Here is a 27,440-nt window from a genome sequence, read left to right as displayed (position 1 = left end):
TTTATTCTGATCACAGATAATTTTGTAATTTCATTTTTCAGCAAATGAAACTGAATTACATAACAAAGTAAACAAAGTGTTTTCTGTAAATGAAACAACTGTCTTACTAATTAAATACAACAGATAACATACAAGAGGGGAAAAATACTTATGTATCAACAAATATCACGAAACTCTGGGCAATGCAGTCACCTTCTGAAATTAAAAACGTACTGGCAGCAGAAAAGATTATGATTCTTTACTCTGAAGAAGAAAGAAGACTGTTACCATTTACTGTAGTCATGGTATAGTCAGAATTTTATTTCTTATTTGCAGTAAAATAAGAACTACAAAATGACATTTGTGGTAATCATTTTAAAAATTATATGTAAGTATTTACAAAAATTAGTTTGGTCACGGCTAAAAATAAAAGGAACTAGGACAACACTGAAGCAAAAAACTACTTTCTGCCAAAGCAATGATTGAGCAACACTCCAATCTCACAAATGTATCTAACATCCATAGGGGCTGTAATGATGTAGAATGATTGTGTTAGGGGTGGGAAACAATATTTCTTTTTCATAAGAATACTGGTTATTAATAGACCATTTACTAATACAAATGTGGACGCATTAATCACAAGAGTAAGCAAATTGTTTGCATAAACAACATATCTTTCATGGAAAATGTCCACTTCTTTAAAAAACGTAAGATTGCTTGTTCATTCATACTTTTAACTTGTGCATTCAATATGGATACAAAAATACCTGCAGTGACTCCCGTCTCTTCTGTTCTCTGAGACATTAATGGAAGCCATAACACTATGCACACATCAGCTTCAAAGTTAACATTTCACAGTTTTGTTCTGTCATATTCACACGCTAGTAAACACACTAAAACGTCTTATAGTGGGTACTTTTTTAAAGTACTTTCATGAAACATTTTTGTATTAAAAAAACTATTTTCTTTATTAAAACACTCACAACCTAAATATGCTGAGTATAACTTGTTCATAAATTTACATAACTTACATTTTTTTTCCCTTTGGCATATGTACATTAGTACCACATCTGTATTCGTGTGTGTGTGTGTGTGTGTGTGTGTGTGTGTGTGTGTGTGTGTGTGTGTGTGTGTGTGTGTGTAATATATATATAATCATATATATTTAACATTCAGTAATCAAATGTTCATTTTCATATAATCACATACAAATCACTTTCAGTCACTATAAATTTGTTGCAGTACCTTTGTAAGAGCAGCAAAAGCACCACCAATTTTTTTTATAAATACACCATTACACACTTTCAATGGTACTGTTCATGTTAAGGGTGTGCTATTAAGCAAATGAGATTCAGCACTACAAATGTAGCCGTTAGTTTTTGTTAATATTTGTTACAAATGACAATTAATGTTTGGTGAAGAATGTTGTAAATTATATCTGTAAAGACTGTGCTATTCCTTTTCTTCTTCCACTGGGTGGATGGATGGATGAAACAGATACACACAGATATAAATGCACAGATTAAAGCAGGTCTTCAGCCTGGGAACCATTTTCCTGCTGCTTTGTTTTCCCTTGTATTTCTTCTTTTTTTCTTTCTGCTGCCTCTATGGATGCTTTCTTGTAGTTTATTGGCCCATAGGAACGGTAATCAACATCAGCATAGTCCAGATCAGAAAATTCAGGTCGAAAGGGCTGTAAGATATAAAAAGAAATATTTAATACACAATCTGTCATTAACTAAATTGTATATGTGGAGTAGTTACTTTAAGGTATGTGCTAAATAAGAAGAGAGAGAGAGTGAAGGAATCTGGTGTTACACATAAGATGGTAAATTCTTAGCAAGAATGTTAAACAGACAAACAGACTAGCACTAATGGTGAAGATAATTGACTTGGAATTGAAGATGTGAAGTGATAAAAAAGATGAACAAGAGAAAAACAGGAAATGTTGAGTAGTTTCCCCAGACTCTGGAAAAAAATAAGAGAAGCATTAAAAATGGCAAGGGCCAAAAAGTGAGAGAGAGAACAAACAAATTGATAGTTAAATAATACAGAAAGAGGTGGAATCACACTGAGCAAAAAGGTGTGAGGGGTGACAGAATAACAGGAAAGCAAATAGAATAATAATAATAAAAAAAAAAACACTGTGTGACAGACCTTGATTCTATATGATAAAGTTTTGAAATGCTGTTATGGAGAATAGTGAACATTGAAACAAAATATTGCATATTGGTTATATTAACAAATTATGAGTAGTCCTATCAGGGAGCTGGGTGCACAAGACTGTACACATACAGTGAGAGGGGTAGAAGGGGGGGGGGGGGGGGTGTGGACATATGGACACATCAAAAACACAACATGTTACCATGCCTAATATGGTGCAGGAAACCCACTGACATTCAAAACTGCTACCAGTTGTTTCAGAATGAATAAATACAGGCCCTTTATGGTTTCATTTTCAAGGGAATCTTTTGCCATTCTTCCTGCAAAATAGTGGCAAGTTTAGGTAAGGATTATGGAGGTATATAGCCATCACACACCCTTATCTTTAAATTAGACAAAAAGGACTCCATAATATTGTTATCTGGTAACTGTGATGGCTAGGGAATATGCGAAACTTTCTCCTTGTGCTGAAAAAAACAGTACTGCATGATGCAGTTGTGTGTACAGGGGTCCTGTTGTCTTGGAACACAGCATTGCCAATGGAGAACAAACATTTACCATGTAATGGACCTGATCAGCCAAAATGGTCACACAGTCCTTGGCAGTAATTCAGCCTTGCAGAGTGACCACAGGGTTCCATGGAATACCATGATGCACCCACCCAAATCATCACTGAACTCCCACCATGTTTCACCCTTGGAATATGAACTTGGACAGAAGTTGGAAACAGAGTGAAACAAGGCTCATTTGACCAGCTGACTTCTTTCTCTTGTTCCACAGTCCAGGTTTTATGGCTTTGGCACCACATTTTCATCTTAATGGCATATGCATTACTGATGAATGATTTTGCAATTCCAGTTCACCCTACAGTTCCCTAATTATGAAGCTTCTTTCATGTTGTTTTGAGGCTGACAGAGTTTGTGAGGCAACATTCAGTTCTGCAATTTTTTTCACAATCCTCCTCAATGACTGTCTACCACTATTACTCAGCATACACTTTCATCTGCATTCTGACTTAGTGCATGGTGTTTTTCAACTTTCCCTGTTTGTGGTTTAAATCTTTGATGTGTTAATCTTGAAACATTATGCACTTCAGCTACCTTGGTTATGGAAGCACCCACTGTTCGAATAACAACAATTTGCTAACATTCAAATTCACTTAGCTCCAGTGTAATGCACTCACAACTACAAAGAACACAGTTCTGAGCATGACTGACACTTGCAATGTATTGAGGACATTTTAAAGGTACTGTTGGTGGGCAAATCCAACAGTACAACATGCAGGCTTAGTTAGCACACATATTTATGAGTATGTTCAAGCTTGCATTTCTTATGGTGTTTCCATATTTTTGTCCAACCCCTGTAATGTGACATGATAAATCAGTTGGCTATATTTTGGAGATGTTTTTCCATTCACTAGTGAGACCAGAATAAATGACAGCAAGTGGATTTATGGTGCAGATTTCACAAAGTACTATTTACTAAGGGAGAGGTTTTAAGCATATCACAGGATTTGCTATGAATGTTACAGAGGTCAAACGCATGAGAAAACATTCTTGGACATGTATGGGCAATTTTAAACAAAACTTAAACGGCAGTTGACCCATCTATGTGCAAGAGGGGCAAGAGTGTGTGTGTGTGTGTGTGTGTGTGTGTGTGTGTGTGTGTGTGTGTGTGTGTGTGGAGGAGGGGGGGGGGGGTTCGCGTGCATAATTTTGAAAGTAACTGTGTAACCTAATAACTCATATCAAACACCAGTGTTTATCTACACTGAAGGAAGCATAAGGCACAAAGTAAGGTAGCGTAGTTGTTAAACCACTGAACTTGTATTTTGGGGAAATGGAATTCAAATTGCTGTCCAGACTTTCAAGATTAGACTTTTTATCGTTTCCCTGAACCAACTAAAAGACATATGAAATCTTGAAAACACTACTGTCATCTTCCCTTACCACACTTTTAATATTCTGGGATGTGCTCCATCTCTAATGACTTCATTATCAACAGAATGTTATTGAAAGGAAAGAAGATTATGGTTTAAAGTTGTGCCTGTAACAAGATTGGTAGAGATGAAACACAAACTTAAAATGAGAAAGAACAGGGGAAGAAAATCATGTGAGTTCTTTTCACAGAACCATCCCAATATTTACCTTAAGAGATTCAGGGAAACCACAGAAAAACTAAAACTGAAGGTCTGGATAGGGATTCGAACTCCCATCTTCCCAAATGTGAGTCCAGTGCCTTACACTGTGCCATGAGATGTTATAGTATAATTTCCCTTCAAAGGTGCAACGAAGTTATCCAAAAGAATTAATGTTCACAAATAATCTGTCTCTACCGAAAACTTGCAGCACAGTGTTGATACTTGTCATGCTCTCGTTTTTTAAAATTATACATGTTATTATTTTTAATTTTACAATGATATTAATTTTATTTCCCCTCAGAGCATCAATTTTTCAAACCTGATTAAATGTAATGTACTTAGTTCACCTGATTTGTTCGAATAAAATTCCAATGGTTTCTTTAGTGCTGTATTTTCTCTTGATCTGTTTCTTCACTATCTAATCCCTACAGTCTTCCATTTTGTTTCAATGCCAAAACAAGAAGTATTTGATCATCTTCAATTACAATATCTTATCTGTGAATAGAATAACTGAATTCCAGAATGTGCACAGTAAATAATGAAAAAAGTAAACCACTCATCTATGGCTGATTGAAGTGTAGCAAATAGAGACACTATACGCCAAAGAGAGTTATGTACTCATGTGTATTTGCCACACAACAATCAGCTGTAAGTGAGTGGTTGGCTCTTTTGATTTTCATTTATTAATCTGTGAGTACTGCATTAGTAGCTATCACCACATTTGTGTTCCATAAGTAGTGTTACCCTTGTGCTTGGTTATGTTTCTCCTGACCCACAATTTTAACAGCTTGTTAGTGTCTTGACTGTCTATGATTTATCCTACTAGTATTTTTTCAGTATGCTCCCAACACAATTATTTTAATCTGAATTTCTCTCTAGCTGTTCCACACTGGCTTCAGCCCATCCTCGTTTCTGATACCAGCAAGTAGTTTTTACAAGTGAATACTCTGCAACTTCAATTTCTATATTTTCATAATATTTTCTCCTTCCTTTATTATGTGAAAACCCTTTTTTCACCCATCTTCATCATCACCATAATGAAGGTTCCTTAGGTTTACATGCATGTCCTCCTTAGACAGTGGAAGGTATCTTTACTTATTCTTTAACATGGATAGCAAATTATTGTACAACAACCATTTGAGTTGTTTCTGTCATAAGACTCCACATGTTACTTCAATTCACCAGAATTTAAATTCGTGTATCCTACCCACCATATTCCAAGTGCCCATTTGTGTATTTACTAATATGCTTGTCGTAAATTTTAAAATATGAAATTAACAGAGGGGGTATTGCTATACTCATGAATACTAAACAGATACATTTTCATGATGCTCAAAAGCTAAGAATCATAAGGGACCATAAACATATTTATTGTAGGACAGAAATGTCATTTTAAAGTTGATAAAAAATACCTTTTTTCCGAGGCAGACATTCTTCTAATAAATGTATGTAAAGCTGGATTTGGGGCCATCCTGTGCAAAAAATAAATTGTTGTTAAAAAAGAAAGCAAATAATTTTTATAAGCCAGTTCTGACATTATACTACATTCAGACAAAGTTAATTTAAGTGTGATAGCCAGTTTGGCCCACTTATATAATAGCTTTTGAGCACCAGTTGGTCAAACAATATTTTTCAAATAAGTAACATTACTTACTGAGAAGTATAAGAATTATTCTTATGACTGAATAATACATTTCACACAGAATCTAATCATTATATGAACCAGTCTGATTAACTCAGACATATCTCACATTCACGTTAATAAATGCTGTATAATAGCAATACACAAATTTTTCTCATAAATCTCTAGAACCTTCCAGTTATGCAAATAGTCAAACTTTATTATCTTCAGTCATTTAACTATTCATTAGAAACATAACTATACTGGAGCTAACTACTATGGTGAAACAACTGACATTTAGGATGATGGTAAGCACTTTTATCTTGTCCAACAGGGGTCAATATTAGGTCTATTTCTGTTCTTGCACATAAATGGGCTTATCATTCATCCAAAAATCAGAAATAGTTCCCTTTGCTGACAATGCAAGTATTGTCATCAGTCGTAGTTGAGTAACTTCAACACTTGAAGACATAAACAATATTTTCTTGAAAATTAATAGCTGGCTCTTTGCAAAAGGACTGTCACTGAAAACACAACACGCAAAATTCAGGACTGCACAGTACCTGACCATACCATTAAAAATAATGTATTAGTGTAAATCAATAACTGAAACAGGATATTTTAAATTCATAGGTGTTTATCTTGGTAAGAACTTAAACTGGAAGTCTCATGTTACAGACAACAGCAGATCTTGGAGATTTTGACTCACTAATGTCTTATGGTATAATATTCTGGGGTCAACCTTTGTTGAAGAAAAAAGTGTTTGTTGCATAGATGAATGTCATAAGGGTAATATATGATGACTACTCTATAAACTCTTGAAAGAGCTCTTTAAACAGTTGCAATACTGACAGTGGCTTCACCTTACATGTAACCTACCCCTTCTGAATTCTCTTGTCAACAATCAATCTGTCTGAAAATAATGGCAACATTTATAATCCATTACTCAGCCTTAGTATGGCAGAGAAAGGAGTGAGGTTGAAATGAAGTAAAATGTAATTACTCCATTTGCTACCATTTTTCTTTTGAGGGTCCTGTACCTCAATTGGTAAAAATGGATCCCTTATAGGATTACTCTGTTGTCCATCTGTCTGCCTCTTTGACCATTAAGACTCCTTTTTCTCAGATATGGGTTGAGGTATCAAGCTGACATTTACGTCACATACTAAGGTCTACGCAATGCAAATACTTCACAGATCTATTTGTAACAGCCCAATTGCAATAGCATAAATTTCTGTTTTGACAGATGAATGGAGACTGACTTCGAGAAATGTTCGCAATTGTTCAATTGTTCATCTGCTTTCACATTGTTTTGGTGGAGGTTTATCAGTGCCAGCGACATGAGTTAAGACCCCATTGTGGAAATTATGGAAGTGTGTTCTGCTGTCAAGTATTATAGAGACAGAGAGTGTGTATGTGTGTGAATTTAAGAGAAAGGGAGAGAGAGATTGAAAATAGTTAAGTATAAATTACTGCATGCATCTAAGGAAGAGTTGCCCAAGAATATATCATATTTGTGAACGAAAATTAACATTTTTATGAAAACCATACATAATTCCTCACCACACAGAGGACGCACCGAGTGGCAAAGAGGTATAATGAAAAAGGCTGCTAGATATTATTGAGCTATTGAACTAAGTTCTTCTTAAGCCATAGACAGCAAAACTCACACATATTCACATAAGCAAACTCACACACGTGACAGTGTCTGAGGTGAGCAGTAATTTTTGCTGTGGTGGGTAAAGGGGGTACAGAGGAGGTGTGGTGCAGGGAATGGAAGGGATAGCAGGGTAGGGATGGGATTAGATGCTAGTGCTGCGGACAGATGGTAGACTGCTATGAGCCAGAGTCAAGAGTCTCTGCTGTAAGGATAGGGGAGGGGAAATGGGGAAAGGAGATAAGAGAAAATAGCAATGCAGGTTCACTGGCAGGATAGAGGTGGCAGGGAATGAAATAGGAAGGTGGAGAACAGGGATTAGTCATTGTTGAGGTCAGGAAGTTAGGGGAATTGTAGAAATGTTCCAGGGAGAGATACCACAAGCGCAATTCAGAAAAGCTGATTTCAGTGGGAAGAATCCAAATGGCACAAGCTGTAAAGGGGTTGTGGAAATAAATACATCTTGTTGAGCAGCATGGTCAGCACCTGGATGGTCCAGATGCCTCTTGGCCACAATCGGCAGTAGCCATTCGTGTGGACAGACAGCTTGTTAGTTGTCAGGCCCACATAGAATGCAGCACAGCAGTTGCAGCTAAGTTGGTAGATCATACGGCTGCCTCCACAGGCGATCCTGCCTTTGATAGAGTAGGAGATGCCTTTGAATGGACAAGAGTAGATGGTAGTGGGTGGAAACACCTGTGACAGGATGGAGTATGTGGTAGTGGTAAGATGTATGGGACAGTTCTTGCATCTAGGTCTATTACAGGGATATGAGCCATGGGGCAAGGGTTTGCGAGTACAAATTGAATTCCACTGTCCACCCAACTTCCATAATGTCATTATCTGTCCCTATTCTAACCACGCTTGAAAACCCTATTCCTATGGTTCATATCCCTGTAATAGACCTTGACATAAAACCTCTCCTATATATACCCCCCAGTACCACTTACTCCAATCCTGTCACGGGCAACTTCAACACCATCATAGGCTTTACATAGGCTTGACTTTAATGGCTGCTTTGCAGCCTGTGCCATTTGGATTCTTCGCACCAACGCCAGCTTTTCTAAATTTTGCATATGGGTACTATCCCTGCAACATTTCTTTTGTTTCTGTATGCTCCCTGTCCTAATCCTTTTTTAGTCTCTGTCCTCCACCTGTCTATCAACATCCATGACCACACTGCAGCTCTACACATACCTCCTGTCCCACCAGTGCACCTGCATAGCCATTCCCCCCCCCCCCCCCCCCCCCCCCCCAATATGTTGCACCTAGCAGACCACTGTCCAACCCCCACCAATCCCTGCACACTCCCACAGGCAGCATGTACCCCCATCTCTTCCCTGCTACAGCTCCCGCTCCATGCCCCACACGTCCTTTGTATCCCTAATATCCTGCACAGCAAATATCACTACTTACCCTGGATGCAATTGCAGTTGTAACTTAGCAGCTGGAGATTACAGTGGCCACAAATGTGTGAATTGTGCTTGTGTGAACGTGCACAAGATTCATTTTCTATGTTTGATTTACGACTTAGGTGAATAATAACCAGCAGTCTCTTTAACTGTCACTATCTGCCACTCAATGCTTCCTCTATGGGGTGAGTGGCAATCTATCCCTTCATATTGTTGTCATCCCATCCAAACCTTTCCATTGTTTGAAAATTGACAATCTGATATTTGTGTGTCTGAAATCTGATATTACCCATAACATGAGACTTCCAGCTCAGACTCCTGCCTCGTGCTGTCCTAAATTTCGTGTGTTGTGTTTAATCTAGATTTAATGGCAGTCCATTTGCAAAGAGGCAGTTATTAATTTTCAAGAAAATATTGTTAATGTTTTTAAATGCTGAAGTGACTCCATTAGCCAATGACCTTCTCAAGGAACCCTGAAGTGAGGTCCTCTCTTCCTGACACCCCCCTCAAACCACCATCTGTTGTCTTCTAAACTTCCATAACATCCTAGTCATGCCATATGACCACTATCCCTACTCCAAGGCTCCTACTCCTGCTGTCATACTTACAGTAAAACCTGCCCCATCGACCTACCACTATTCCAGCCCCACCTAAATTAATCCTATGATATCATAGGCAGAACAACTTTTGAGACCACTCATTATCAACCAACTGATATGGGTCAACCGTACAGCATTTTATATGGGAATGACCACCACTAAACTGGCCAAGCACATCAATGAGCATAGAAAAACTGGCCACTTAGGGGCATCCAGTATACAGTCACTGAACATAATCTATAGAGACTAAAGGGACCTGAGTACCTGCTACATCACTTGGATCCTCCCACTTGAAGATGTCATGTCCTCACATCTCAACGCAGTCCTGGACTTAATCTCTGTTAGGACAAAACCCCCTCTCTTTATTTATTATTGTTATTACTATTATTATTACTGTATGTTGGAGGACAAATTCTCATCACCAGAACTCAGGGAAACTGCTATCAGATGAGATAGCACTGGTCTCTTGACTTATCCTGTAGTGTACGTTCAGTAAATGGGTGCTGGGTACCCCATGGTGGAGAGTTCTTTGTCTCCCCTCATTCTCACAATTGGTAGGTCCTTCTCACTCTGGGGTCTGAGTGAACTGTCCTTCCTTTTTAGCCGTCCATGAGCCATCCCTGTTTCTTCTCCAAGGAAGGAACCAATAGACTACAAGTATGGTAGTTATGTGTACTTTTATACAGGATACCCCACGAGGAATGATCATTTGTTTCTGAGACAGTGCCTTGCACATACATATCTTACCCACAAAACCTCCTTGACGTTCTGCTCTAGCCCAACATATGTAGACGTTTTCAGTCTCTTTGCTCGGAAAAACTTTCTGCCATTAAAATAGCCCACTGAATGTGCGGTTGTCCATGGTGTGTTATGAGTAAAGTGGTGTGAGGAACTGAGACTATATCAGGGAGAAGCTTTGGTTAATTTTGTTAATGCCACACATATACACCAATGAAGAATATGCAGACATGGTGTACATTTATGGCTTCTGGAATGGTAGTCCTCGTATTGCTGTTGAAGAATAAAGTCAGCACTTTTCGACATAACAAATTCCTGATCACAGAGTGTCTACCAGAGTTTTCAGCACTCTGTGTGAAACAGACATTCTTCAAAATTTCCATTTTTTTTTTTCTGAACATGTAGTACAGTAATCTGTGTGGGAACAGCAACACATTATTGAAATGGTGCTGTGTAGCCTTACTACCTGCACATGATGACTTTCTGTACATATCAATGTCCCATGAACAAGTGTATGGCAAACATTAACCACTCCATAAAAATACAGGCCACAAGTGGCCCATCGGGACCATCCGACCGCTGTGTCATCCTCAGAGGAGGATGCAGATAGGAGAGGCATGGGGCCAGCACACCACTCTCCCGGTCGTTATGATGGTATTCTTGACTGAAGCCGCTACTATTCAGTCAAGTAGCTCCTCAATTGGCATCACGAGGCTGACTGCACCTCGGAAAATGGCAACAGTGCATGGCGGCCTGGATGGTCACCCATCCAAGTGGCGACCATGCCCGACAGCGCTTAACTTCGGTGATCTCACGGGAACCGGTGTAGCCACTGTGGCAAGGCCGTATGGCAAACATTAAATGTGCAAAACTTGTACACATTTCACACACAATATCTCCACAATTTTCACACTGGTGACAATGTCACATGACTTGATTTTTGCCACTGGTTAATGACAATTATCATTTGCTTTCATTGATGAAGCTATACTTATACAGAATAGAATCTACAACACACATAATAATCATTGATGGTCACAGAAAAATCCACACACTATAGAGAAAACTGCTTTCCAAATTAGTTTTTTGATCAATGTTTGAGGCAGCGTGATTGGTAACATGCCAATATGTGCACTAATTTTAGAAGAGCAAATGAGGTGATAGTATTAATTCTTTGAAAAATTCATTTGTCAAATATCTTAATAACATCCCTTTGGCCGCATGGAGTCCAACATACTTTCAGCATGACAGCTCTTTCACATTTTACAAGATGTGTGAGGGAACACCTCAACCACACTTACCCCAATTGTTGGATTGGTCATGGTAGTACAATTAACTGACTACCAAGACTGTCGGACTTTATGCCATTTGATTTTTGTTTATGGCAAATGTTTAAGTATGAGGTATAAAAACAAAAGGTGAATATGTGAGATGAACTGCTTCCTCACAGCACAGATGCTGCTGCCCTCGTTAGTGAAGTTCAGAAGCAGTCAGACAAGCAAGAGTGCACAAATGTATTGAATCTGATGGTGGGATATTCAGACATGTGTTGCAAACAGTACAACACATATAATGTGATGTATATGATAATGCATAGAGGTGGATGTATTAAAAATACATTATTTTCCAATTAATACTTTGAAAAATGCATACTGTAATGTTAAAAATACATTATTTTCCAATTAATACTTTGTAAAATGCATACTGTAATGTTTACTAACTGTTGTACATGTGTACATCTTTAAACCTAACAATGCACTGAATAACACACAAATACACATTTAATGTGCTCTATCTTGGAAACCATTCAGAATAAGGCAAATGTCCATCTGAAGCTTTTTGCTTCAAATGTTCATTCCTGAATACCCCTGAATATTGGTCATTCCTTCTGGGAGACCCTTTATGTGTCTGCAGGCAGTACTAAAGATTTTGTTAGGCTGGATATGTCAGTTCACAGTTCAGGTGAAGGTGTGCTTAGTAAAGTACAGTAGGGCTCAATCCAATCTTCGAATTGAGTAAAGCTTAACTAACTTAGCCTCATAATGCTCCAAACTGTCACTTCTGTCCACTGAATTTTGAATTTTTTTCATGTAGTGCACCTTGTTCCACGCCTCTCTCTCCCAGCCCCCTCCCCCTCTGTGCCACAGTGGCACTGGCAACTCCATTCGCACTACTTGATTTGGCCTCTGTCTCTCTCTGGGTAAATGTGCTCTGCTAGAAGTAGGTGTGTATTCAAAAGCCAAGTCAGCAATAGTTCTTTTAAATGTGCCTGTGTGTCACTTATCATTCACCACATGTGAATTGTTTCCTGTTGGCAATTTTCAATTTTTTTTATTAGTTTCATCTTGGAATTTCCATTTGTGTAGTTCATTTATTTTTCCATGCACCCTTAAACTATTACAATCTTTCATGGCCCAGTCATAACACTGAATGAATATAAGCAGTCATGGGCTCTTGTGATGTACATCAGTCCAGTCAGTTAACAGATCTAAATATCAAAATTAGACTACATCTCCAACAAAAATGCAGTCAGCTGACAGTCATTGTGATTTGTTTTATCACATCTCTTAGGGGGCATTTATGTAATCAGTGCTAAAAAGATGAAAGAAGTTCAGTCAGAAGATATGAGGGGTGTTCTACATATAATTCACAATAATGTATTTGTTGAAAGACAGAAGTAATTAACATAAAACCAATTCTAAATCAACAAATGTTGTAGGAATGCAAATAATAGTTATCATGGGGCATTACGCTTTTTCAACAACTTTCATACATATAGTTTAAATTAATCGTTTTGTATTATTTTATTACAAATTAACTGAAGAAAATTGCATTGTCTTATGGGAAGTCTAATATTTGCTAGTAAGAAAACAAAATGTTGTGTTAAAAAATAAATAATAAGAAAGGATTATAGCTATGACAATAACTGAATCATCTTAAGCTAAATAATGGAATGAATGGCAACAGTGCTTCAATCTGCTTATGAAACTTTACACAAAATGATAACAATTTCTTCTACGTTCATTTTCTCATATAGGTACGCACCATTATCACACATCTATTTCTTGACCCACATCATGAAACTTGAGAATTGCATATTCTGTTGAATTCTGTGGTGGCCTATTGCTTTGTGGAAAATGCGTCTCTTGCTGAATTCCATTTGCCGACAATGATAGATCTGCATAAACAATGCTGTTTGTTGTGAATGGATCTGTGACATAATAAGGTTGCTGATATTCAAGACGGAGGGGAGGGAGATAAGTTCGATTGTTCCTTTTGGCACTATTACTTCCATAAACATGTTGTAGCTCATTCTGCTGCCGAGGTTGTGGCTGCTGCTGCTGTTGCTGCAACTGCTGTTGTCGAGTTATGTCCGTAGTAGTGTTTGTCGGATTTATTAGTAGGTGGTGAGATGTTAGATTGTAATGGTGATGGTGGTGATGGTGGTGCTGATGTACTTGACTCTGGAATCACATTGAGAAGCCATGCACATTAGTAGTTGTTAACAAAACAATGCAGAGTTAAGTAAAAAGTAACTCATTACAAAGATTGCATACAATATTACAGGAATAATGTTTCTTACTCAGCTATATATTTCACATATTAGATACTCAAAGGGCATTAGAACCACAGAATACATTGAAAACATTTCTGGAATTGGAGATGTGGAAGAAAGGTATTGGCTGTCAAACTCTTATAATCAAACAGCTTTCTTCAATGGTTAATAAGCGGAAATGAAATGGGCAAAAAACAAGATAGAGACTGGTAGCCTAGTTGAAGGCATAAAAGCAGCCAGACAACAAAATGCAGTTTAGTTGCATTTTTGTACATTGTTTCATGGTGAATGTTTTCCTGATTTCAATGTTTTATTTTCTTGACTACAGGAGTAGGCTTATTAACATGAACCAGTTTTTACTAAGTTCTTTTCTGCTTGCTTTTTCTGTCACTTTCACCAAGCTATAACTTCATGCAAAATATTTCTGCATTCATTGCTATGGAAAATTATTACAGCCTTTTATGATCACCAAACAACTTCACTACGGTAAAAAAGGCACCTAAAATTGTTTCTCTAGGAATATGACATATTAACAGTATTGTTTGTGTGCATTGCAGTTACTGATTTTCTTTGTTAGAAGTAGTTTAGTGCATTAACAAATGCTTTCATTCTCAGTTAAATAATCTCAAAGGTTTCAATCTCACATGTACTTCTCACCTATCACATTTTCGTACTGCAATCTCCAGTTATTTGTTATTGATAAATATAATAATTTCATTCCACTGATTTTCTATTAACTAAATGAAACAATTTTTAGCCTTGTTCAATGAACTGCATGACATAGGTTTTGGGTTTGCCAGTACATAACTGATGTATTTGGAAAAAGGTACAGGTCATACCTGTCTGCAAGCAGTGCAGTAGAAGTTATCCACAAAACTATCATCCAAGATCCTTGAAATCAATTGTTGTAGAATCTTATAACATATTCTGAGCTCAAACACAATGAGCTACCTTGAACAGAATGACCTCCTCAGTGCCAACCATCATGGACTTTGAAAACATCAATCATATGAAACGGAACTCACCACTTTCTTACATGACTTACTGAAAGTTTTGGCAGTTAGATAAATGCAGTATTTTTTGATTTCCAAAAAGCTTTTGACTCAGTACCGCACCTACACTTACTGTCGAAAGTACGATCATATGAGGCATCAAGCAAAATTTGTAACTGGACTGAGGACTTTTTGGTAGAGGGGACACAGCATGTTATCTTGTATGGAGAGTCACCATCATATGTAAAAATAATTTTGGGTGTGTCCTAGGGAAGTGTGTTGCAACCCTTGCTGTTCATATTATATATTAATGACCTTGCAGACAATATTAATAATAAAATCAGGCTTTTTGCAGATGATGCAGTTATATATAATGAAGCACTATCTGAAAGAAGCTGCATAAATATTCAGTCAGATCCTGATAAGATTTTGACATGATTGGCATCTTGGTGTAAATGTTCAGAACTTTAAAACTTTGTACTTCACAAATGGAAAAAAGTAGTGTCCTGTAAGTATAATATCAGTGAGTTACTGTTGGAATTGGCCAACTCATACAAATACCTAGATTTTAACACTTTGCAGGGATATGAAATGGAATGATCACATATGTTGAGTTATGGGTAAAGCAAGTGGTAGACTTCAGTTTATTGGTAGAATACTTGGGAAGTGCAATCAGTCTACAAACGAGACTGTTTACAAATCACTTAGACAGCTGGTTCTAGAATACTGCTCAAGTCCGTGAGACCCGTACCAGGTAGGACTAATAGGAGATATTGAACATATACAGAGAAGGGCACCACAAATGGTCACAGGTTTATTTAAATCAAGGGAGAGTGTCACAGAGATACTGAACTGGAAGACTCTTGAAGATAGGTGTAAAGTATCCCGAGAAAATCTATTGACAAAGTTTCAAAAACCTGCTTTCTATGATTACTCTAGGAATATACTACAGCCCCATACATATTGCCCGCATAGATATCTTGGGGATAAGACTAGAACAATCACTGCATGCAGAGAGGCATTCAAATGATCATTCTTCCTCCACTCCATATGTGTATGGAACAGGAAGAAACCCTTGTAACTGGTGCAATGGAACGTACCCTCTGCTAAGGACCTCATGGAGGTTTGCAAACTATAGAGGTAGATGTGGATGTTTTTATGTACTAGAAGGGCTTATGATCTGAAATTTGGTAATGCAGTAATAATAAAGTTGGTGAAACAACACTAAAAAGTGTATTGTTTAGTTAATATGATATACAATGTTTTTCCCAGAAACCACAGTTGAATCAATTAAGTCATTGCTTTTGTTTCTCCTCCTTCCACCACCTCTTCCCACCAACAGGGCAAATATAATATATGTGAGTGTGTCAAACATGATGATGTGGTAGAAGAGAAAGTTGGGGGTGCCTGACACTGAGAAAAATGAAACTTGGGCGCACATGCACTGCTCAAAATGAAGTCCTTGCTGACGTCTGTAACAACAAAAGTGCATAAGTTGTAAATGAATAATTCTGTTCTTTCACTTCAGAGAGAAGTGTTGCAGTAAGTCTTTATAACAAGAGAGTTCTTAAGGAAAAAGGAAGGATATGAGTCATCAATGTCAATTAACATGTATTCAATGTTATGATGGTGTATATATTTTCAGCAACCACTATTTTAAATTTTTGATCCCTTTGTGAAAGAAACATCAATGATTCACAAAAAATCTTTAGGTTTTGTAGTGTGATTAGATAAGAGAGAAGTGTGAAATATTTTGAGTCACACCCATGAACCAAGTGAAATTATATTTAAAGATAAATGGATGGAGACAAAATAGGATTGTGGGGAAAGATAAGGATAAAAGTGCTTCATGACATTTCCCGAATTCACCTTCCCATGATTGGCAAAATACACTCCTGGAAATGGAAAAAATAACACATTGACACCGGTGTGTCAGACCCACCATACTTGCTCCGGACACTGCGAGAGGGCTGTACAAGCAATGATCACACGCACGGCACAGCGGACACACCAGGAACTGCGGTGTTGGCCGTCGAATGGCGCTAGCTGCGCAGCATTTGTGCACCGCCGCCGTCAGTGTCAGCCAGTTTGCCGTGGCATACGGAGCTCCAGCGCAGTCTTTAACACTGGTAGCATGCCGCGACAGCGTGGACGTGAACCGTATGTGCAGTTGATGGACTTTGAGTGAGGGCGTATAGTGGGCATGCGGGAGGCCGGGTGGACGTACCGCCGAATTGCTCAACACGTGGGGCGTGAGGTCTCCACAGTACATCGATGTTGTCGCCAGTGGTCGGCGGAAGGTGCACGTGCCCGTCGACCTGGGACCGGACCGCAGCGACGCACGGATGCACGCCAAGACCGTAGGATCCTACGCAGTGCCGTAGGGGACCGCACCACCACTTCCCAGCAAATTAGGGACACTGTTGCTCCTGGGGTATTGGCGAGGACCATTCGCAACCGTCTCCATGAAGCTGGGCTACGGTCCCGCACACCGTTAGGCCGTCTTCCACTCACGCCCCAACATCGTGCAGCCTGCCTCCAGTGGTGTCACGACAGGCGTGAATGGAGGGACGAATGGAGACGTATCGTCTTCAGCGATGAGAGTCGCTTCTGCCTTGGTGCCAATGATGGTCGTATGCGTGTTGGGCGCCGTGCAGGTGAGCGCCACAATCAGGACTGCATACGACCGAGGCACACAGGGCCAACACCCGGCATCATGGTGTGGGGAGCGATCTCCTACACTGGCCGTACACCACTGGTGATCGTCGAGGGGACACTGAATAGTGCACGGTACATCCAAACCGTCATCGAACCCATCGTTCTACCATTCCTAGACCGGCAAGGGAACTTGCTGTTCCAACAGGACAATGCACGTCCGCATGTATCTCGTGCCACCCAACGTGTTCTAGAAGGTGTAAGTCAACTACCCTGGCCAGCAAGATCTCCGGATCTGTCCCCCATTGAGCATGTTTGGGACTGGATGAAGCGTTGTCTCACGCGGTCTGCACGTCCGGCACGAACCCTGGTCCAACTGAGGCGCCAGGTGGAAATGGCATGGCAAGCCGTTCCACAGTACTGCATCCAGCATCTCTACGATCGTCTCCATGGGAGAATAGCAGCCTGCATTGCTGCGAAAGGTGGATATACACTGTACTAGTGCCGACATTGTGCATGCTCTGTTGCCTGTGTCTATGTGCCTGTGGTTCTGTCAGTGTGATCATGTGATGTATCTGACCCCAGGAATGTGTCAATAAAGTTTCCCCTTCCTGGGAAAATGAATTCACGGTGTTCTTATTTCAATTTCCAGGAGTGTATGTGCGTCCATCAACACTTGTGTCAAAGACAGTGTTTTCTTCTGAGGTGTCAGATATGAACACGCTGATAAATATGAACAAGACTGTGGTATTTCTGCAACATAGCTACATCTGCATCTGTACTTTTCTTATGTGTCAAACTACAGTTTTCAACAATGAAGCAAAAGATAGATTGCTACTTACCATAAAGAAGACACGTTAAGTTGCAGACAGGTACAACTAAAAGACACTTACACAAAGCTTTTGGCCACAACGTTCATCAGCTAAAGAGAAAGATATGCCATTCATACACACAAGCAAGCACTCCTCACGCACACATGACCCCACAACTCTGGCAGCTTGGGGTGGAATGCAAATATCATGTGGGATGCAAGCAGCAATCTGGAGCGGACAGGGAAGGGGAATGGTAGTAGTATGTGGGTGGGGGCAGAGAGGAACACTGTCTGGTGGAGTCTGCAGAGATTAGAATTCCAACAGGAGCAGTGTGTCAGGCGGTCATGTGGCAGGGAGCTGGGGAAAAAAGGAACAAAAAAGGAAAGGGGTGTGGAAATATGGGTTGGTGCATTGTCAAAGGGCTACAATCTGAGAGGGAGGAAGATGAGAATGGGGAGAAGGTGACAAGATAGACAGGGTGGAAACCGTTAGTTAAACTTTACAGAAGCCATGTCTCCGCAATATCCTTTCTTTCAGGAGTGCTAGTTCTGTAAGGTTTGCAGGAGAGCTTCTGTAAAGTTTGGAAGGTAGGAGACGAGGTACTGGCAGAAGTAAGGCTGTGAGGATGGGGCCTGAGTCATGCTTGGGTAGCTCAGATGGTAGAGCACTTGCCCATGAAAGGCAAAGGTCCTGAGTTACGTCTTGGTCAGGCACACAGTTTTAGTCTGCCAGGAAGTTTCATATCAGAGCACACTCTGCTGCAGAGTGAAAATCTCATTTTGGAAACATCCCCCAGGCTGTGGCTAAGCCATGTCTCCGCAATATCCTTTCTTTCAGGAGTGCTAGTTCTGCAAGGTTCGCAAGAGAGCTTCTGTAGGAAAGTAGGAGATGAGGTACTGGCAGAAGTAAGGCTGTGAGGATGGGGTGTGAGTTGTGTTTGGGTAGCTCAGATGGTAGAACACTTGCCCGTGAAATGCAAAGGTCCCGAGTTCGAGTCTCGGTCCAGCACATAGTTTTAATCTGCCAGGAAGTTTCATATCAGCGCACACTCTGCTGCAGAGTGAAAATCTCATTCTGGAAATATTGGTCAGTTCTTGTCACTGCATTCTAGTCTCCAGATTGCTGCTTGCATTCCACATGACAGTTGCATTCCGGCCCAAGCTGCTGGAGTTGAGAGTCATGCATGCGTAAGGTGTCCTTGCTTGTGTGTATGAATCGTGTGTCTTTCTCTTTTGCTGATGAAGGTTGTCGCTATAAGCATTGTGTAAGTGTCTTTTAGTTGTGCCTGTCTGCAACTTAACATGTCTTCTTTATGGTAAGTAGCAATTTATCTTTTCTTACATTGCTAAAATTCCTACTTGTATTTTCCATTGTGTAAACTATAATTTTCCCTTTCAACTCCATTTGCAAAGGGTGCATGGGAAGAATGACAGGTGGTAAACCTATGTATAATCTCAAATTTCTCTGTGTTCACTGTGACTATCATTTCATGAGATATATCCAGGAAAAGCAATATGCTGCTTGGCTCATCTTGGAATGTGTTCTTAAAATTATGAGACAGAATGGCTGATTGGTACTTACCTTCAGAAGGCGATATTCTACTACAACTGATACATACATGAAAAAGTAGAAGAAACTATCTTATTCTTAGAACAATTTGTTTCTTCACCTGGTACGAAAGATGAATGGGTTGGGGAAGATTAGAAATGAAAGGTAATATGAGATGAACTTACTCCTGTTTTCTAACCTTTGCCAACCTACCCATCTTTCTTACCAGACAAAGAAACTAATAGTTTTAAAGATGTGATAGTTTCTCATACTTTTATATGTGTCTATCAGTTTCATCACCTGATGGTAAGCACTGATTAGCCATTCTGTCTTCTAATTTTATAATTTTCTCACATGAATTTTACTTTTGATAAAAAAAAGTTCTTGTAATTTTCACAATAACACTGTCTATGATGCCTCTGCTGCAGCATCTGCCTCTGCTGCTGGATGAAACTCTGCAAGATACTATTGCAGCAAGTAGTTGAGCCAGTGATCAAACACATACCTCTTCTTTGAAATTTTGCTATCTCCTCTATTAAACCTCTGTGATACAAATTGCAGACTGATATGAAATATTCAAGGATTGGTTAAACAAGTATCTACCCTTAGGATTATTCTGATGAATCTGAGTCCGCAATCTATCTGCCCTACAACTAGGAATATATTGTCATTCCACCTTAAATCACTCTGGAAGTGTACTGCCTTGCATTATATGGTTGTGACCCACTTCAGAGATTGGTTACCAATGGTGTGATCAAACAATTTAATGTGCTTATGTCTATTTATATTTCTTTGTGTTGAGTCAAACACTAGTCACGTAGGAGGGAAAATCCTCTGCATGTCTCCCTAACTTTTCCTTGGGACATGCCTCTAGCTATTTTCACATTTGATGCTTCCTTCTCACTTCTCACTGGGAATGATGCACTGAAATCTATCTGAATGTAAATCTTTAACTTAGTCACAAAACTGATCTGATATTCTAAGGCTCAAATTTTGGTGGCAGTGAGTGGCTATAACAAATGTAAATGTCTTCTGAAGGCCAAGAAAACAGCAACAACCTCAGTGCTGCTGTTTGCTGTGCTATGTATCTGGTGAGCTGAGACATGATTGTTGCTTGCAGAAATTATATCATGTTCCATTAGAATAAATTTCTAGTATTTGAGAAAATCATGGGATGCTAGCATAAAATGGGTTCAATTACTGCAAAATTGATCAATGTCAGTGATGTATAATGTTGGAAAGCAGCCACAGATAGCTGTCTTCACACCTTGACACCCTTAAGGACTACATTTTGGACTCATCTGAGAAAGCACTAGGTTCACAGTTTATGGAACCACAAAGATGCATATTGGAAGCACTTGTTTCTCCTATAGTTGGGAAATGTATGCATCAGGCAGCTGCTAAAGGTGTTAGCTGAAGAGCGCTTGCCACTCGACATATCACAATAAATATTGAAGTTTTCTTCAATAAATTTTTCCAGGTAATAAATGTTGAGTTATAGAAGAAATATCAATCAACATTCACAATGTGCTTTGACATAGCCAAGAGAGAAAAGAGCTGATGAAAAGAAGTAGGTAAGAGAGCCTCTCAAGATATGGGTGTTATTGTGTAATATGACCCATGCATGTGTTACTGCCTCTATGATGAAAATCATCAGACTCCTGAAGTGATATCACATTTGAGGTCCATCATCAACCTGAATTATCTACAGATCGATTTTTACTTGCCATAAGAAACACTTTGAGGTAACAAGTATCTCTACAGCATTGAAAGGTTTTATCTCTTCCAAAGACATTCAAAACATTCTTTCAAATGGTATTAGAAGGCACTACAGGAGGTATATATCCTCAGTCTCTACAGTTTTCTGGGGAAATGGCTAATATTGGGAGTATCTGAAATTTATAGCAGCCATAGTAATCAATGATACTCAGCTGTGGACCACATAACGTAGTCCAATAGGATGCTTCAGAATACCTGACATAACAAGCTGATTATCACAATATACACTATGTTTAAAATGTGTGTATGAAACACAGACAAAGATGTTCAGCATTGCAAACAACCATGTTTTCAACATTTTTATGCTATAATTTGGCCTGCAATGGTGACAAAAAGTACAGCTGGAATCATGTTGAACTGACTCATCAGTAGCTGCCAAAGATTCAGTGTCATAACACTCAGAAGTTCTGTTAGTGATTAATGGTGATCACACAAAGTGTTAGTATTGGTACACTGATCTAGAACTTTGAATTATTTGTACTATTATTAGTCATAAACAACATAAATGTGAAACACAGCTCTATATAAAAGTAAAGAAGATAACTACACAAGACGCAAACATGGATAAAGATAGAGAGACAAATGGGATTTAAAGTCGAGCTCTACTGATCATGAGTTTTTGGCAGATCATAGCTTAACAGCCATAGAAATAATAGGATGCTAATAGAAAGGAAAAAAAAATAAATTGGTAATTGCTTAGAAATTGCAGAATATGGTCCACTGTTACTTAAAAAAATGCTTTTCCTTGTTTCATTCCCAGTCTGGAGTTTGAAATACTTCTCCTTCATTTCAGCATCTGTTTCCAGTCATTCCTCTGATGATAATGAAGAAGGAGGAGGAGGAGAAGAAAATGATCCTTTGGTTTGGGAATTCCTCAATGTTATACTTTATCCCAGATCTGCCTTCCCTGTTAAGTGAATGGCAGAATATCTCTAGAGTTTGGCATAGTAAGAAAGCAGTAATGACTAGTTTCAGTCGATTTTAATACAAACACCCTCAAATTCTTCTCTCTGCATAAAGTATCTGCCTTATTTTTCTAATATACAGTGAGAATCTTCCTCTCTCTTCTCCTGCATTTCTCTTGCTGCAGTAATAACTATTAACAAGGTTTAATACAAAACAATAATTTTATTCAAGAATTAAATGAAAAACCAGTAAGAATGAAATTTAACAATTACTAATGAATTTCCAGACTCAGCATCTGTTATGTAATCTGCGTAAATCAAAAGACCTTTTAGATGTAACTTATCATACAAAATAGTACTAATAACTGAGAATTATTGAAGGAAATTTTTACACATAAATTATAGAGCTTTTCCAAAACTTCTGAAACCAAAGCTGTGGATTGAATTCGAGATTTCATATTTTCATATCTTACTGCTACTAACCTTTGGTTGAGCAGTCAGCTCCAAAGAGTTGGGCTTTATGGGAATAGGAACATTTTGATAAGTATGTTTTACTAATTTGGATGATATCTGCCTTCGAGGTGCTGGGGTAGGTGGTACTGTTTTATTCTTAATTTCATCACTTCTACAACTAGAATCCAAATTTGTTTCTTGTTGTTGATTCTCAACTGCATGAGAGGCAGTGTCTTTTTTTAAAACATCCATCATAATTTTCTTTTTATCTTCTTTCAGTCTTTGCTTATCCCTTTTATACATTCTTAGAGAGTAAAATTTGGGGACCAGTTTTTGAGATGTTCTTCGTATCCCTCTGGCTTGTTCTCGAAATGAATGATACTTTTTGTCTGGCAAGAAACTGTCGGATCCATTTTTCTTGAAATGAGGACCAACATGGCTCCTGGTTGACCCATAACCAGAAGAACCACAATGACTAAGCTGACTTGTTGGTCTGCTAGTACTATTTGCATTAGATGAAGATGCTGCAAGCTGTAAGAAAAAAATAATGCACATGCAAGCTCACAAATGCACACTCAAAATAAAAAATTAAATAAACAAAGGGAAGAGTTAATCTCATGCAGGAGTCAAAAAAGAAAGCAATGCATACATAAAGGGACCTTGCACAACTTAAAATATGATTTGCTGCAGTGACTCTTAAGGTTCAGAAAGTTTTGTGTTATTTTCTTATGTAGTGATCAGCAGAGAAACTTAAACAAAAAATAACATTATGTTGGGCAGGATAAAGCAATTCTCATATGTGAGACATGCAAAAACTTAAAATAATGCTTTAATAATCAAGCACACAATCACTAAATACAACACAGTAAAGCAGTTAAGAAGAATGGGATCATGGACAAGTGCACCCTGTTTTTAGTGGATACATAAATATGCTTCCCTATTACTCCACACTTGATTCAAGCATCAATTCTTTATATTCTCTCATAAAATTACTTATTTCTTAACTATTTATAATACTCGACATGAATGTACTTCACTGGGAAATCAAAAACACATTATCAATAATCAAAATAATTTATTATTGGCAACACTTCACAAATGAAGAATTGCTGTTGTCCTAGTTCACTTTATCTGTTACCATAAGGGAGATGGGAAAAAACTGAAGTAGGAAACACATACCCGAACCATGGAAATGGACTCTGATGTTTAGATAACACCATAACTAATGACAGTAGAAGCATAACAAATATGAGACAGCAATAGTTGAGCAATCCTTTAGGAATAACAGACACATATAAAGAAAACTAACTAAATAGAAATAAGAAAGAGAATTGCTAAGTCTTTTGTCTGAAGCATATTAAGTTATGAATGAGAATTATGGACAGCTGGAAACCCAGAAAGAAAAAAAAAAGTTAGAATCTCTAAAATGTGGATAAGGAGGAATAACAACACAGACATCCTTAACAGAAATAAAATTCAACAACTAGTATTATGAGACACATATAGAAAAAGGACACTGCTCAAAAGCAAAGAAGCTAGAACTGTGTAACTAACAAGACATCTAATTCATCATTATAGTTTCTTGACAGTACAGTGTTTAGACAGAAAGAGAATGCATGCACATTCTCAAAGAGTATGTTTGGGCTCTAAAGACCACTTTACTGCGAGCCCAAACAGATTACTATTATTGTCAGCAAAGATTACTGTCAACAGAATTAATTGTGGTAACTGACTATCAGGTGGTGGAAATGGTAAAAAAAGAGACAAGAAAGTTGCATGAACACAGTTCTACACAGACTTCCATGATACAACCAGGCTTCTTTATTTAAACTTATTTTTCTTGAGTAAATTTAAAATAACTTACCAATGAGGTCTTGTTGAATATGGATAAACCATATGTTATACAAGTGAAAATGTCTCTAGGATTTTCTAGCAAGTGAAGCACATGTTCAGTGACAATGTTGTACTTACACAATGATTACTAGCTAATATTTTACAAATTCATGTAAAGAAAAGGATCTCCACAATAAGGTACAATTGAATATATGCAGGAAAAAAGCTCTGTTTAACAGATGGTAGCAAATAAAGCCACAAACATCCTATTTACTAGTTTTATTCACATGCAACCTGTTTTGATTTTACAATACACCATCTTCAAGTGCCTTTATGACTCTTAATGATCATACTGATACTGGGAATCATTATTACACTCTCCATAGAAGGTCTGAAAACATTTGTGTCTGCTAAACCTAAGCTTCCCATCACCTCTGGTGTGCACGGAGGCAGTGTACCAACTCAGCTTTTGTAAGAGGTAGAGCACTATAAATAAAACCAGTATATATACATAGCTGGTGATGCTTCCTTACCATATATAAGATAATTGTATCCACTAGAAGATCGATGTACGGAGAAACCACAAACACATAATTACCAAAACATATCTTTCAAAACTGATGTTCCATTAGATAACAAATTAGACGATGAGGTTTCAGAATACCGTTCTGTATAAGGATCAATACAAAGATCAATGAGATGCTAGACAGAGAGATGCCCTATTGCATTACTGCAAAGACTCTGGGCAACAGACACAGAGTAGCTCTTGAACAAAAATTGAGGATCTGAATAGTGCATACAAAAGATCAGAATATCACATTAGTTTTTGAGCTTTTTATCTTCCTCCAGTTAATAATAACAGTAACGACAGTTATAACAGTAATGGTGGTGGAGGTAGGAGCAATAATGGTTTTTGTTTATTCATCTGTGATCATATTCGTGGTGTGCGCGTGCACGCACGCCACACACACACACATTTATTCCCCATCTCCTTGGCCAGGCGGAAGTGTGTGTGTTTGTGAGGGGGTGCAGGGGGGGGGGGGAGGGGGGGAGGGAAGCAGGCTTCGATGCACACACACTGGCGAGGGGGGTATATGTCGGCTGCAGAGAGAATGAAAGCTGAAAAAGTTTTGTTATTTTGCTGTTCTTTCAGGTGTGTTTGTGCACTGGCCATAATGCATATCTACATCTACATCTATACTCTGCAAAGCACTGTGAAGTGCATGGCAGAGGGTATATCCCACTGTACCAGTTACTAGGGTTTCTCCCTGTTCCATTCACATATGGAGCACCAGAAGAATGATTGTCTGAATGCCCCTACGCATGCAGTAATTATTCTAAGATTAGCAAGTTTGTTTGCATAGCCATCTTCAACAGCAAGCACAGAAATACTTTCCCTGATACATTCTGCCTTTTTCGTGCTCTAAGGCATCTTCAATGAGATAATCAAAATATCCCCGGGTATGCTGCCGGTCTATAGTGTCCAACGGGCACAATATTTCGGCTATCTGAGGGAGCGCTCTGAAATTGTTGTCTTACCGGCTGACAAAAGCAATGCTACAGTTGTTGTCTCCCATAAGGACTACACTGATAAGATGCAGAGCCTGCTAACTGACGATTCCTACCGGAAGATCAGCGTTGACCCTACAAAGAAGGTGGAGAACAAGATGAGGGCGCTTCTCAAGGACGCAGATTTACTGGATGGTGACGCTAAGAAATTGTTACCCCAAGGTCCGGAACCGCCTAGACTATATGGACTCCCGAAGGTTCACAAAGAGGGGGTACCATTACGCCCCATTGTCAGCAACATCAGGGCACCTACATATTTGTTGGCCAAATACCTGACGGGAATATTAAGTCCTTATGTGGGTAAATGCCCTCATCACATCCGTAATTCCGTGGATTTTGTTAAACGCCTTGATAGCTTCAGGTTGGATGAGTCAGATATCACGGTGAGTTTTGACGTCATTTCCTTGTTTACGAGGGTACCCCTGCGAGAGTCACTAGAATTGATTAGTCAGAAGTTTGACGAGAAGACCACTGAACTTTCTAGGCATGTCTTGACTTCCACGTATTTTCTTTTTAATGGAGAATACTACGAACAAACGGAGGGAGTCGCCATGGGTAGCCCACTCTCACCGGTGGTAGTGACTTTGTACATGGAGAACTTCGAGGAGGAAGCCCTGTTGTCATACGTATGGAAACCTACTTGCTTTTTCCGTTACGTGGACGACACGTTCGTCATCTGGCCACATGGTATGGATAAACTCCTGGACTTCCTTACACATCTAAACCCCATACACCCCAACATCAAATTCACTATGGAGACTGAAACGGAGGGTAAATTACCTTTCCTTGACGTCTTGGTCAAGAGAAGGGCTGACGGCACCCTAGGTCATGGGGTGTATCGGAAGACTACGCACACTGATCTGTATTTGCACGCAGACAGCTGCCACCACCCTTCACAGAGGAATGGGGTGCTTAAAACTCTAGTACATAGGGCGCGCACTATCTCTGACGCAGAGAGTCTACCCCAGGAATTGGAACATCTGAGAACTGTATTTCGAAAAAATGGGTACTCAGAGTGGCAGATTCAAC

General features: G+C 38.9%; 1 protein-coding gene across 1 annotated transcript in view; it reads right to left on the bottom strand.

The window, feature by feature from the left end:
• Positions 1-279: 279 nt before the first annotated feature.
• Positions 280-27,440, bottom strand: part of LOC124798758 (hemicentin-1) — a 1,218,631-nt gene continuing 1,191,470 nt past the window's right edge. The window contains exon 23 of the mRNA XM_047262286.1: positions 280-1,672. Within this exon, the coding sequence (XP_047118242.1) occupies positions 1,502-1,672 (171 nt within the window). The 3' untranslated portion in view covers positions 280-1,501. The remainder of the gene's footprint in view (positions 1,673-27,440) is intronic.

Source organism: Schistocerca piceifrons, chromosome 5 (genome assembly GCF_021461385.2).
Source record: "Schistocerca piceifrons isolate TAMUIC-IGC-003096 chromosome 5, iqSchPice1.1, whole genome shotgun sequence".
NCBI classification, from domain to species: domain Eukaryota; kingdom Metazoa; phylum Arthropoda; class Insecta; order Orthoptera; family Acrididae; genus Schistocerca; species Schistocerca piceifrons.
The sequence above is the reverse complement of the archived record's forward strand: the minus strand, read 5'-3'. Positions and strand labels throughout refer to the sequence as shown.